The sequence below is a fragment of the Molossus molossus genome, unplaced genomic scaffold, assembly GCF_014108415.1.
Source record: "Molossus molossus isolate mMolMol1 unplaced genomic scaffold, mMolMol1.p scaffold_m16_p_20, whole genome shotgun sequence".
Classification (NCBI taxonomy): domain Eukaryota; kingdom Metazoa; phylum Chordata; class Mammalia; order Chiroptera; family Molossidae; genus Molossus; species Molossus molossus.
The window spans coordinates 9,888,345-9,902,812 of NW_023425356.1; the positions used below are offsets into that span (position 1 = coordinate 9,888,345).

At 40.3% G+C, this 14,468-nt stretch overlaps 1 protein-coding gene across 1 annotated transcript in view; it reads left to right on the top strand.

Moving 5' to 3' along the window:
- Positions 1–13,920, top strand: part of GNAI3 (G protein subunit alpha i3) — a 47,749-nt gene extending 33,829 nt beyond the window's left edge. The window contains exons 6-9 of the mRNA XM_036273697.1: positions 2,148–2,277; positions 3,228–3,381; positions 12,469–12,681; positions 12,773–13,920. Coding sequence (XP_036129590.1) covers positions 2,148–2,277; positions 3,228–3,381; positions 12,469–12,659 — 475 coding nt within the window. The 3' untranslated portion in view covers positions 12,660–12,681; positions 12,773–13,920. The remainder of the gene's footprint in view (positions 1–2,147; positions 2,278–3,227; positions 3,382–12,468; positions 12,682–12,772) is intronic.
- Positions 13,921–14,468: the final 548 nt, after the last annotated feature.

A 14,468-nucleotide genomic window follows, 5' to 3' on the forward strand; every position in this document is an offset into this window, starting at 1 on the left:
CGACCTTTATTTAGTGTGGGAAACTTCCTTGCTGTTGACATAGATTGATCATTAGTTAGATAAATAAATCCTACTGGTCTTATGTCAGGATAAATAGCCAGATCTAATTAAGGTGCTACACCCACATTGTTGTTGGCATGTAGACATCTTTTTACAAAGGACTGTCATTTCTTCCTTTCCTCTTCTCTCTAGGCAAAACCACTGTCCATTTATTCAAACATTTATTGAGCATCTACTATATGCAAGGCATTGTGTAATTGCTTACTTGCCTCTCGGTTATTAGGTGATGCTTATAAAATGTTGATATGTTAGTGAATGATACTGTAAATGTCAATATGTCCTAAAAGCCCACGTTGGAAACTTTATAGTGTTCGACCAGTTATATAGACTTTTTAGAAGTAAATGGAGGAGTAAACTAAAATTATTGGTGTACCAGTGTGTGTCTCCCCTTGAAAGACTTCCATGGTGAAATATATGATGTTAGCTTTCCTAAAACCTATAGTATGACACTGTATTAAAGCCAACTTATGATTGCATTATTGTAGGAATCATGACCAAAGGTTGAAAAACACTGTAAGATCAATCAGAAGAAAAAGTTGGGTCATAAGGAGATAAGATGACTATTTTCTTCAAACACACATTGAGAAATTACTCAACTATCTCTTCTCTCAATTTCTGAGGAGAAAAGTAATATCTAGAACTAGATCCCTAGTCATTATAGATCTGATAAACTAAACCAGCTTGGCAGTTTTAACTTACCTTTAAACATTTTGTCACCATCATCAAACGTACATCTTAAGAATATCTAACCTACCTCCTCAGACCCTAGTAACAGCTGAGACACAGCTGTGCTGGTGCTTCTGGTGGTGCAGGAGACAGATGAGGACATTGTTGACAGAAGTTGGCTCACGGTATCAAGTAAGCCTCCAGAAGGGAGCAGTGAACTAAAACTAATCTGGATGGAACATAAATATGTCAACACTTGAGACTTGATAGTATTAATTAGGTTCAAATAAAACTTGGGACTGAGAAACATTTGTTAAGTTTTGTTTTAGATACTGGGTTCTTTTTTTAAAAGATATGTTTTTATTGATTTTTTAGAGAGAGGAAGGGAAAGAGAGATAGAAACATAGATGTGAGGGAGAAACGTCGATTGGCTGCCTCTTGCATGCCTCCTACTGGGGTTCGAGTCCGAAACCCTGGCATGTGCCCTGACCAGGAATCAAACTGGGACCACTCAGTCCATGGGACAATACTCAATCCACTGAGCCATACCGGCTGGTGATACTGGGTTCTTAAGAGTCCTACCATAAAATATAATTTACTTTTTTCCATAATCTCTAAAATATTTTTTATTTAAGGAAGGAAAACATATCTTAGTTATATCTCAATTTTAAAAAAGAAAAAAGTAAGGAAAACAAACTTTTGAATTAGTAGGGAGAGGTTATGGAAGAGAATACAAGTTGGGAATTTATATTTTGTTTTGTCCTCTCTTAACTAAAGAGGTAAACCATTTGAGAGAGGCAGTGGTGTTGTGGATAAGAGCTTGGGTGCTGGAGTTAGAATGCCTGGATTCAGATCCCCAGTCCCCATTTATTAGTAGTGTGCCCTTTGGCAAATTAGTTAACATATCTGTGCCTTAATTTCTTCATCTCTAAAATGGATATACTTACAGGAGCATTATGAGGGTTAATTCAATTAATGTACTTAAAATGTTTAGGATGGTGTCTGGCATCGTGGTAAGCACTCAAAAAATGTTAGTTATTATTGTTATTGTCTTAAGTTATATCATTCAGCCTTTTATTTTTCCTGCCTTTTTCCCCTCTCCTTCCCTTAATCCATTTCAATGCTTATTCTGCTTGCTTGGCACATCTGATACAAGCTGTGATAGAGAGGATGCTCAACTATTTCTCTAAAATGAGAAGTTTGATTATTCCGAAAGTTTGTTTTCTCATGTTCTGTTTTACTTTTAACCACAGATAATATTTTAACTACATTTTATCTGTTCCTTTGTTTGTTTTCTCTATTACAAATGGGGTTTAGAATATGCAATAGTGGGAAATTCCCTAACAATTTCAATTTAGGGAGAGGTGTGTGTGTGTGTGTGATCTTACTGAGTTTGTGTTTTTTTCCCTCCCCTTACTCAGGATGTTTGATGTAGGTGGCCAAAGATCAGAACGAAAAAAGTGGATTCACTGTTTTGAGGGAGTGACAGCAATTATCTTCTGTGTGGCCCTCAGTGATTATGACCTTGTTCTGGCTGAGGATGAGGAGATGGTATGTTGGAGCGTCTGGTAAAAAGCCTGCCTTACCTGTCCAGGAAATGGAAAATAACTCTTAGGAAGACTTTGTGCATCTGTGTGCTCATCGAATCAAAACTTAATGTCCTTAACCATTTTCCTTGTCAGTGAGATTAGATTTTCTTTTCTTTTTTTTTTTTTTTTTATCCTCACCCGAGGATATTTGTCCATTTTTTGTACAGATAGAGTGGGAGGGAGAGAGAGGAAGGGAGAGACAGATAGAAACATCGACGTGAAGGGACACATCGAGTGGCTGCCACCCGCACGACCAACCAGGGCCGGGGACAAACTGCAACCGAAGTACGTGCCCTTAGCGGGAACCGAACCCGGGTCTCTCCAGACCACAGGCCGACGCTCTAACCGCTGAGCCAAACTGGCCAGGGCAGTGAGATTAGATTTTCGAAATACTCGTTCATGCCCTATTAAATCTTAAGAGATGACAATGACAGCACATTGAGGATATCGGCAAGATTAAGTCCCCTTGTCAGCCAGTCCTTCTTCCCACCTCCCACCTTCCAAGAATTAAAAAACGATTGCCCTGGCCTGCTTTGCTCAGTGGTTAGAGCATCAGCCCACGGACCAGAGCGCCTCGGGTTCGGTTCCCGCTAAGGGCACGTACCTCGGTTGCAGTTTGCCCCCGGCCCCAGTTGGGAACCGGGGTTGTGTGGGTGGCAACCACTCGATGTGTCTCTCTCACCTCGATGTTTCTCTCTCTCTCCCTCCCGTTCTATTTGAAGATAAATGCAAAAATGTCCTCGAGTGAGGATTAAAAAAAAGAGGACTGGCTCAGTTTTGTGTTATCAGTGTCTGACTTGATTCCATGAGTGCCATTCAGTGCTTTTAAAACTTGTTGGTCTGTTTATTTAATGAACAGTTCATCCACCTTTACTTTTTGTTACTGACCTGCATCCTTTATTTCTTTTTTAGAACCGAATGCATGAAAGCATGAAACTGTTTGACAGCATTTGTAACAACAAATGGTTTACAGACACTTCAATCATTCTCTTCCTCAACAAGAAAGATCTTTTTGAGGAAAAAATAAAGAGGAGTCCATTAACTATCTGTTATCCAGAATACACAGGTAAGGGGTCATGAAGGATTTTGTTGCAGGTACCCACCTTTTTGTTTATTTTGTTTTTACTCTTTTCTATTTGTCGTATTTGTTCTTTCTTTCTCTCCCTCTCTTTTTATACAGGATGGGGCAAAAGTAGGTTTCTAGTTGTCCATGGAAAATACAGTGATTAATAAATAAAATAATACAAGAATGCACTGTTTTGCATACTCACAACTGTAAACCTACTTTTGCCCACCTTGTGTCATCCCATTTTATTTTTTAATTAATTTTTTATTTTTTATTTTATTTTTGTTACAGATGTTTCTCCTTTTTTACCCCATTGACACCCTCCTCCCTATTTCCTCTCCCCCATCCCCAGCTTTGTTGTCCATGTCCATTGGTTATGCATACATGCATATAAGTTCTGTGGTTTATCTTTTCCCTTCCCCCACCCCCTCTTCTGGGGATTGTCAGTCTGTACCCTACTTCCATGTTTCTGGGTCTACCCTATTCCTTAGACTGTTATATTCATTATATTCCATAAATAAGTGAGATTATGTGGTATTTTTCTTTTTCTACTTGGCTTACAGGTACCCAACTTAGATCAGCACTTCATTGACATTTCTACAACTGCCTTTTGTTTTTAACAATACCTGTTATCCTCATGGGTAGTGGTATCAACATAAATATGTGATTAGACCCCTTAAGTCTAAAGTGCCATTCCAAACATAAATGAGTGTACCTGTTTTATTTTGTATATTTTGGTTAATCCTCACCGGAGGATATTTTTCCATTGATTTTTAGATAGAGTGGAAGGGTGGTGGGGGGAGAGAGAAATATCGATCGATTGGTTGCCTCCTACACAACCCTGACAAAGTCAGGGATCAAACCTGCCACCCAGGTACATGCCCTTGACTAGGAATCGAACCCAAGACCCTCAGTCTGAGGGCCAACGCTCTAACCACTGAGCAAAACCAGCCAGGGCTGAGTATACCAGTTTGTTTCATATTTCTGTCCTTCTCGTTTTTTGAGGAACATAGAGAAAGATAAAAATCAAAATTTGTTATAAATACATTCAAGAAAATAGAAGGATAAAGTACAGTCATTGCACTCAGGAAACTGACATTAGTTGTAGAGAGAGAGACACACACGAAGAATTTCATTGTAATATAAAATGTTCATTAATAGAAGAACAGAAGCAGTGGTTACCTCGATGAGGTCAGTGCAGTCTTTTTCTAGAGAAAATTACACTTGGAGTGAGACAGTAAGAGGATGAATTAGAAATCACCAGGCAGATGGGGGAATAAAAACATTTTTTTTTAAATCCCCACCTGAGGATATTTTTCTACTTATTAGGTAGAGTGGGTGGGAGGGAGAGAGAGAGAAAGAGACGGAGAGAAACATCAATGTGATAGAGCCACATCAACTGGTTGCCTCCTGCACGACCTGACCAGGGCCAGGGACAAACCACAACCAAGGTATGTGCCCTTGACTGGAATCAAACCTGCGGCTCATTGGTCCACAGGCCAACGCTCTAACCACTGAACCAAACCAGCCAAGGCATAAAAACATTTTAGGAAGAGGGAATAGCATATATGAATATACAGAGGTAAAAACAAAATGACATCATTTGTTCTGGAACTTAGAAGGAATTTGGTGTTGCTGAAGCTTTTTTGTTTGTTTGTTTTATGTTTTTAATTTTTTTTTCTTTATTGATTTTAGAGAGAGAGGAAGGGAGAGGGAGAGAGAGATAGAAACATCGATGAGAGAGAACATCAACCGGCCGCCCCCTGCATGCCCCCCACTAGGCATCTGGCCTACAACCTGGGCGTGTGTCCTGACCAGGAATCGAACCAGTGACCTCTTGGTGCATGGGTCAACACTCAGCCACTGAGCCACACTGGCCAGACTGTTCATATGTTTTTATTGATTTTTAGAGAGAGAGGAAGGGAGAGAGAAAAACGTAGATGAGAGAGACACATCGATTGGCTGCTTCCTGCACATCCACAATGAGGATCAAGCTTGCGACCCAGGCACATGCCCCAGCTGGGAATCGAACTGGAGACCTCTTGGTCAACACTCAACCACTGAGCCATACTGGTTGGGCAGTATTGCTGGAGCTTTAAGTGGTGTAAAGAGATGAGCAGGGATGTTCATGGAGAGCCTGGTTTTTCATGCTGAGAAAGTAGGGAACTATTGAAGGATTTTAATTAGGATACATGATAGTGTCGGAACTTTGCTTCAAAAAGATTATGTAGCCCGGCCGGTGTGGCTCAGTGGATTGGGCGTCCGTGGTTCAGTGGATTAAGTGTCCTTCCATGGACTGAGAGGTCCAGGTTCCATTCCCAGTTAGGGCACATGCCTGGGTTGTGGGCTCGATGCCCAGTAGGGGCATGCAGGAGGCAGCTGATGGATGTATCTCTCTCACATTGGTGTTTCTATCTCTCCCTTTGCCTCTCTCTAAAAAATTCAATAAATATTTTTTTAAAAGATTATGTAATAAATGGCAATAAAGATAGATGGTAGGAGGCCCAGCCAGTGTGGCTCAGTGGTTGAGTATTGACCCATGCACCAAGAGGTTGCTGGTTCGATTCCCGGTCAGGGCACATACCCAGGTTGTGGGCCTGATCCCCAGTGGGAGGCATGCAGGAGGCGGCCAATTGATATTCTCTCTCATCGATGTTTCTGTCTCTCTCCCTCTCCCTCTCTCTAGTATCAATAAAGAAAAAAAAGATATAAAGTTATATCGTAGAAGCCAAAAACAAGAATACAGACATGTCTTATGAATGCAATTAGAACTAGGAAATGCAAAGCTGTTAAGAACCCTTGAAATATTTCTTTCCCTATTTCTTTTTCTCCTCCTCTCTCTGTGTTTTCTTTATTCTTCTCTCTTCTTACCAACTTTGCTGCTCTGTTTATGTAATAAAAGATGGTCCTTCCACAGTTTCTATATCTTCTCCATTTTAAAGACCATGCTAAAATGGAATCAGTTTGCCCCAGGTTCAAATTCCTGCAAAAGACATGACTGCCAGGGCTGCACTACTATGACCTTTAGATCAGAATTGGGTATGTCCAGGGAAGGGGAACTCTTATTCACTGAGCAGACACTGTAAATGCTTTCTATAGTAAGGCTAGTATAAGGAAGTGGGAAGAGTAAAGGTACTCACAGAGGCGCTGTCTTGATTGAGTGCTGGTGCTGTTCTCTTTTTCTTTAATCCTCACCCGAGGACATTTTTCCATTTTTTGTTCAGATAGAGTGGGAGGGAGAGAAAGGGAGAGAGAGAGAGAGAGAAACATCGACTTGAAAGGGACACATCGAGTGACTGCCACCCGCACAACCAACCAGGGCCGGGGACAAACTGCAACCGAGGTACGTGCCCTTAGCGGGAACCGAACCCAGGTCTCTCTGGACCGCAGGCCGATGCTCTAACCGCTGAGCCAAACCGGCCAGGGCTGATGGTGTTCTCTAAATTCATATTTAGGAATGTTGATTTTGAAGTGTCTGTGGAACATCCAGGTGGAGATATCTAATAGGCAATTATATACATGGCCTTGGAGCTTGGGGAGAGGTTGAGGGTTAAGATATATTGATAGGAATACAGTGTGGAAATGAAAACGACAACTTTAGGATAATGTTATAGAATGTGGAGAGAAAAGGATGGATGAAAGAAGAGAGTACCAGCCTGTACTGGCAGGAGAGAAAGAAAGATTTATAGAGGACCCAAAGAGAAGAACCAGAAGAGCCAAAGTATCAAAAACTAAGAGGAGAGTTTAAGAAGTGAGAGGTGGCCCTGGCTGGTTTGGCTCTGTGGTTAGAGTGTTGGCCTGCGGACCAGTGAGTCATGGGTTTGATTCTGATCAAGGGCATGTACCTCAGTGGCGGTATGTCCCTGGCCCTGGTCAGGTTGTGCAAGAGACAGCCAGCCGATATGTCTCTCTCACATAGATGTTTCTGTCTCTCCCTCTCTCTCCCCCTCTCCCCTCACCCCCAACCTGTTTGATGATAAAATAGCCTTAGGTGAGGATTAAAAAAAAAAAAAAGTGAGGCATGGTCAACAATGTTGTATGCAGAAAAATAAAGTAAGATACACATTGAAAAGTGGCCTCTGGAGTTGGCTGTTACTGAGAGCAGTGTGAGTGGAGTGATGAGAGTGGAGCCAGGGTGAATGTTTGTAGGCTTAGAGGTAAGAGCCTATAGCAAAAGAAAAGTTAAAAAAAAAAGTCAATGTGATTGATGGAGCGAGATTTGCAAGCAAGTGGGAAAAGAAGAAATCAAGGGTCTAGGTAGAACCCTGGCCAGTGTGGCTCAGTTGAGAGTCGTCCCATGCACCAAAGGGTGCCAGTTTAATTCCTGGTTGGGGCACATACCCAGGTTGCAGGTTTGATCCCCAGTTGGGGTGTGTGGGGAAACAACCAATCGATGTTTCTCTCACATCTTTGTTTTTCTCTTTCTTCCTCTGTCTCTCTAAAATCAATAAAAAACATTAAAAAAAAAGTCTAGGTAGGATGAATGGATGAACAAAGAATGGCATGTCCATGGAGTATTGTTCAGCCATAAAAAGGAACAAAGTACTGATAGAACAAGTTTTTAAAATAGAGAGAGGTGGTGGTTGCATAACATTGTGAATACAGGAAATGCTATCTTATTGTACATTTTAAAGTAGTTATATGCTGTGTGAATTTTACCTCAACTTAAAATAAAAGAGAGTCTAGGTAGAGCAATTGAATTTTGAACCAGAGGGAAGATATCTCTAAGACCAAAGGTACAAAAATAAGTTTAGATAGTAGTAACTTTTTTAAAGAATTTTTTTATCCTCACCTGAGGATATTTTTCCATTTATCTTCAGATAGATGTGGGAGAGAGTGAGAGAGAGAGAGAGAGAGACGTTGACTGGCTGCCTCCCACATGACCCCAGCAGGGTTGGGGATGAACCGCAACCGAGGTACATGCCCTTGGCCGGAATCGAACCCAAGACTCTGGTCTCCGAGGGCTGATGCTCTAACCGCTAAGTAAAACCTGCCAGGGTGATAGCAGTAACTTTTTAAGCAAGGTGTCGAGCGAAAAGATTAAGATTATAGGTTAAACCCCACGGCCTCTTTTTCTCAGGGAGGTTGGGAATGTGGTCATCTGTTAGAGTGAGGTGGGAGGTGAGAGCTGGGTGAGTTTATATAGAAAGTAGACAGGTTTTAGGGTGAGAGAGAAGTCTTTGTTTTTTTTTGTTTTGTTTTGTTTTGTTTGTTTGTTTTTTTTTATCCTCACCCTAGGATATTTTTTCATTTTTTGTACAGATAGAGTGGGAGGGAGAGAGAGAGAGAAACATCGACGTGAAGGGACACATCGAGTGGCTGCCACCCACATGACCAACCAGGGCCGGGGACAAACTGCAACCGAAGTACATGCCCTTAGCGGGAACCGAACCCGGGTCTCTCCGGACCGCAGGCTGACGCTCTAACCGCTGAGCCAAACTCGCCAGGGCGAGAAGTCTTTCTTAAGACAGATAAAAGGATTGACATTAATGTTCCAGCTGGGAATCGTCTTCACACATAGCAAAGAGCCCTCAGTGTCACAGCTTTTTGTGTGTGTGAACTTTCAAGCCTATTTTCCATTGACTTTATTCTTCTTTTTATTTTATTATTATTTTTTTATTGATTTGTTTTTGTTACAGATGTTTCTCCTTTTTCCCCCATTGACACCCTCCTCCCCATCCTCCCCCCCTGATTCCCAGCTTTGTTGTCTATGTCCATTGGTCATGCATACATGCATATAAGTTCTGTGGTTTATATCCCCCGCCCCAGGCTTGTCAGTCTGTACCCCACCTCTATGCCTCTGGGTCAGTTTTGTTCATCACTTTGTTTAGTTCATTATATTCCACAAATAAATGAGATCATGTGATATTTGTCTTTCTCTGCTTGGCTTGTTTCGCTTAGCATAATACTTTCCAGGTCCTTCCATGCCATCTCAAAGGATAAGAGATCTTTCTTTCTTACAGCTGCATAGTATTCCATTGTGTACATGTACCACAGCTTATTTATCCACTCATCTACTGATGGGCACTTGGGTTGTTTCCAGATCTTAGTGATTGTAAATAGTGCTGCTATGAACATAGGGGTACATATATTCTTTCAGATTGGTGTTTCAGGTTTCTTAGGGTATATTCCTAGAAGTGGGATCACTGGGTCAAATGGCAGTTCAATTTTTAATGTTCTGAGGTAACACCATAGTGTCTTCCATAGTGGCTGTACCAGTCTGCATTCCCACCAGCAGTGTACTAGAGTTCTCTCTTCTCCACACCCTTGCCAGCACTTGTTTGATGATTTGTTGATGGCAGCCATTCTGATAGATGTGAGGTTATACCTCATAGTTGTTTTAATTTGCATCTCTCTAATGATTAGTGACGTTGAGCATTTCTTCATATGTCTCTTGGCCATTTGTATGTCCTTTTTGGAGAGGTGTCTATTTAGGTCCTCTGCCCATTTTTTTTTTCTTTTTCTGTTTTTGGTATGTACCCCTTGTAGGAACCGAACCTGGGACTCTCTGGTCTGCAGGCCGACGTTTCAAGTGCTGAGCCAAACCGGCCAGGGCATCTCTGCCCATTTTTTAATTGGGTTCTTTGTCTTCTTTTGTTGAATTGTATGGACACTCTATATAGTTTGGAAATTAACCCCTTATCTGATGCATCTTTGACGATTATGGTCTCCCATATAGTGGGATCCCTTTCTGTTTTGATGGTTTTTTCTTTTGCTGTGCAGAAGCTTTTTAGTTTGATGTAGACCCATGTATTCATTTTTTCTTTTGTTTCTGTTGCCTTAGATATTGTATCAGTAAAAATTCTGCTGCGTATGATGTCTGAAATTCTGTTGCCTGCATTTTCTTCTAGGATTTTTAAGGATTCACAAGTCACATTTAAGTTTTTTATCCATTTTGAGTTTATTCTTATGCATGGTGTAAGTTGATGGTCTAGTTTCATTTTTTTGCATGTAGCTGTCCAATTTTCCCAACACCATTTATTAAAGAGGCTGTCTTTTCATCACTGTATGCTCTTGCCCCCTTTGGCAAATATTAATTGAGCATATTGTCTTGGGTCTATTTCTGGGTTCTCTATTCTGTTCCATTGATCTGTCTGCCTGTTCTTGTGTCAGTACCAGGCTGTTTTGATTACCAGTGGCTTTGTCCGTTGACTTTATTTTTAAGGAATCTCACAGTCCTGATTTCCCAAGTCTCAATATCTGTTCCTACTTTTTCTGTTTTTCTTTTCTTTCTTTTTTCTTTATTGATTTTAGAGAGAAAGGAAGGGAGAGGGAGAGAGAAATAGAAACATCGATGAGAGAGAACATCGATTGGCTGCCTCCAGCATGTCCCCCCACTGGGGATTTGGCCCACTACCTGGGCATGTGTCCTGACCGGGAATCGAACCGGCGACCTCTTGGTGCATGGGTCGATGCTCAACCACTGAGCCACACCAGCCAGGCTGTTTCTACCTTTTCAATCATCTGTCTCCTTTAAATTATAGAAGTTCTACAGATCTCACGAAAACCATTTCAAGCACCTACCAAGCTATCCTTCATTTTAAAAAATATTTTGTTGAAATAATACCCATTTTTTTGTTTAGTGTTTATATATTTAATTGCTGGTATTTTTTGTCATGCTTAATGTCACTGAAAATAGCCTCTGGTTCACAGGAATAACTATGTTTTTGTTGGATTTCCTTGGTTCTGCAGCCAGTTTCTAGGGCTACTCTAAAGGCTCACAGGTAGATAAGATAGTGTAGGAAACAGGTGATTAAGGGTGTTAATTACAAATGTTGAAAATGGGGTTTACTTTTGGTCCCCCCACCTTTAAGAAAATAACAGCATTATTGAGATAAAATTCACATACCAGAAAATTGACTACTTAGAGGTGTATAATTCAGCACCCTTTGTATCTGTTAGTTTACCTTTGGTTATTTAAATTATGGCCATAAGGCTCTGAGGCTAAGCCCCCTCAACACTGGGATGATTTTGAAAAGAAACATGACCTTAACCTTTTGAATTATTTCACAATCACTTTAAGAAGTACAGGCTTTGTGACTTTTTAAACAACTGTGTTATAGAAATATATCTTCCTACACCCCTAATTTCATTTTGAGTTTTTAGTCAAAAAGTCTAAATGAAGAGGGTTAAGGGAAACTTAAAGTTTGTTGTCCTGGATCTTTGTGTATGATGATTTTGTTTAATTTATAATGATAAGAGTGTGCTCTCAAGAAAGATCTAATACCAAATGCCCATCAGTAGACGAATGGATAAAAAAGCTGTGGTACATATACACAATGGAGTACTATGCAGCTGTAAGAAAGAAAGATCTCTTATCCTTTGAGACGACATGGAGAGACCTGGAAAGTGTCATCCTAAGCGAAATAAGCCAAACAGAGAAAGACAAGTATCATATGATCTCACTTATTTGTGGAATATAATGAACATAACAGTCTGAGGAATGGGGTATCCCAGAGATGTTGAAGTGGGGTACAGACTGACTATCCCCAGAAGAGGGGATGGGGGGGAGATAAACCACAGAACTTATATGCATGTATGCATGAACAATGGACAGGGACAACAAAGCTGGGGAGAGGGTAGAAAGGGAAGGGGAGGGGAAATCAGTGGGTAAAAGGAGAAACATCTGTAACAAAAATAAATAAATTAAGAAAAAAAGCCCTGGCTGGTTTTCTCAGTGGTTAGAGCATCAGCCTGCAGTCCCAAGAGACCCGGGTTTAGTTTCCACTAAGGGCACGTACCTCAGTTGCAGTTTATCCCCTGCCCTGGTTGGGTCGTGTGGGTGGCAACTACTCGATGTGCCCCTTTCACTTCGATGTTTCTCTCTCTATCCCCCTCCCACTCTATCCAAACAAACTATCGGAAAATGTCCTCGGGTGAGGATAAAAGAAAAAAAAACTCCTACACTCAACAATAAAAAGACAGCCCAATTTAAAAAAAAAAGAAAAGAAACATCTAATAGTGATTATAGAAATATAGAAATCTGTCTATATTCAGTTGGCTCATATTCCCTGTCCATCAGTAAATGATGATGGCTTGACTTAGTTGAATTTAATTTGAGCTGAGAATATTGGGTGTTTGCTTCAGGTTCCAATACATATGAAGAAGCAGCTGCTTACATCCAGTGCCAGTTTGAAGATCTGAACAGAAGAAAAGATACCAAGGAAATCTACACCCACTTCACCTGTGCCACAGACACCAAGAATGTGCAGTTTGTTTTTGATGCTGTTACAGATGTCATCATTAAAAACAACTTAAAGGAGTGTGGACTTTATTAAAATGTGTGGATGTGACTAAAAGGTAAAACTTTGGACAGTTTTATTAACAGTGCTGCAGTGATGTCTCTTGACTTAGTCAACTTTCTCTAATTAAGAATGTTCTTCTTTTCTAGTTATGACAGTGTGGAGTGTTGAGACCAGACTTCTCTTGCTGTCTCAATGGGCGGCAGCGAGCATGAACGGGACCAGGGATGGCGGCAGCATGCAGAATCTTAGCACTCTTTAGCACAATCTTCTGTATTAGGGAACTTAATTGACATGAGATGCTAAAGTCAGATATTGGAATTGGGGCAAACTGTAAAGTATGAATCAAGACATCACTTGGATTTCATAATCTCAAATGTTTAGGGCAGATGTGAAGTTGAGGTGCTGCATTCCAGAACTTCAATATGTAGCTTATTCTTTTTTTTTCCTTGTTAACAAACCATCAGTAGTGTATTTTAAAAAATTTGTTTCCATCAAGAATTACTACTAAATTTTGTTTCTTTGTTTGCAAAAGAATCTTTATTAAAACACACACAGTCTTAACTATGCACATCATATGAGCAAATCATCTTGAAAATATTCCTCTTAGTAGGAACTCTTTGTTTTTTAACTCTTGGTATGGTCAGATATAATATTTCTGTAATTATGTAATTCTTTAGTTATTGGGGCTGTGATTACAGCTTTTTTGGATGAAATTTGTGTTACTATCCTGTTGAAAGAACCATTATGGTTTCTAAATGGTAATTGGAGAGTTCTGTATAACTCTTTTTTTTAAGCTTAGGGTTGAAGTTTAACCGGGTTTATGCTGATTACCAAATTACTAAATAAATGCTTCTGTAGTATGATAAAGTCAACTTCTTGGACACAAACATACCCAGGGCAGCTGCCAGTAAGAAATGCAAATTGCTAAATTTCAAACTGAACCAGTGACTTTGCTGCTACATCCCTACTAAATTGGCCACTTTGATCCTTGCTTGTTTGTCTCAGTCATAGGGAACTTTGTAACTGATACCACTTGTTTTTCATCTTCTATGGCTTTTTCTGTTGGGAAACATCTAAAGTGTATTAACAGTGCATGCTTTTACTTTGTAAATGTGGTGCCAAATCCCTGTTTGCCATTGTTTTTATTGTAGCAATGTTAATTGTAGTAATCCTTAGTCAGTACGTTCTTTTGCCGAAACCATTGCATTTTGGGACCTTTTCCCACTTTGTCGTGTGTACAGATTTTAATCTGTTATAGATGGCAGCAGTATTAAAATGGTGAGTAAAGAGTCCAGGTTTGTTCCTGTTTGTAAGTAGTCCTTTCTGGAAATATTTTTCTGTTTCTTTTTGCCCCTGCTGAGTGTGCTTTGGCCTATGTCTGAGAATGGGTTTAGGTAGAAAGGCTCCCTGAAGGGCTAGTGTAATGGGATTGTTGAATCTTGGCCAGCCGGAGGATCTTATGTTCCATCTGTGTGACATGCAGTCACAGTCCTTTTTCCAGATTTACATTTTGGTTGTGTGGAGAGCTATATTCACCTCAGCCTACAGGTCTTTTTGTACAGTGTACAGCAAATGTTATTACATATTGAATGGTGCATTGAGGAAGCAGATGAAGAGAATACATTCTGAGCATTCCATATCAATAGTTTAAGCAGTGCCTTTTGGGGTCCAATCTTTTAGCATTGGATTCTGTTTCATCTTTTGATGTGACCTTTCACTAGTTCAGAAAGAAAAAAATGTTTGGTGGTCATCACAGCTGGTTCAGAAAGGAAGCCACAGTAGTTCAGTGCCTTTATTGGTAGATTGTCTTTTTTCTTATTCTTTTGGAAAAGTATAACTATG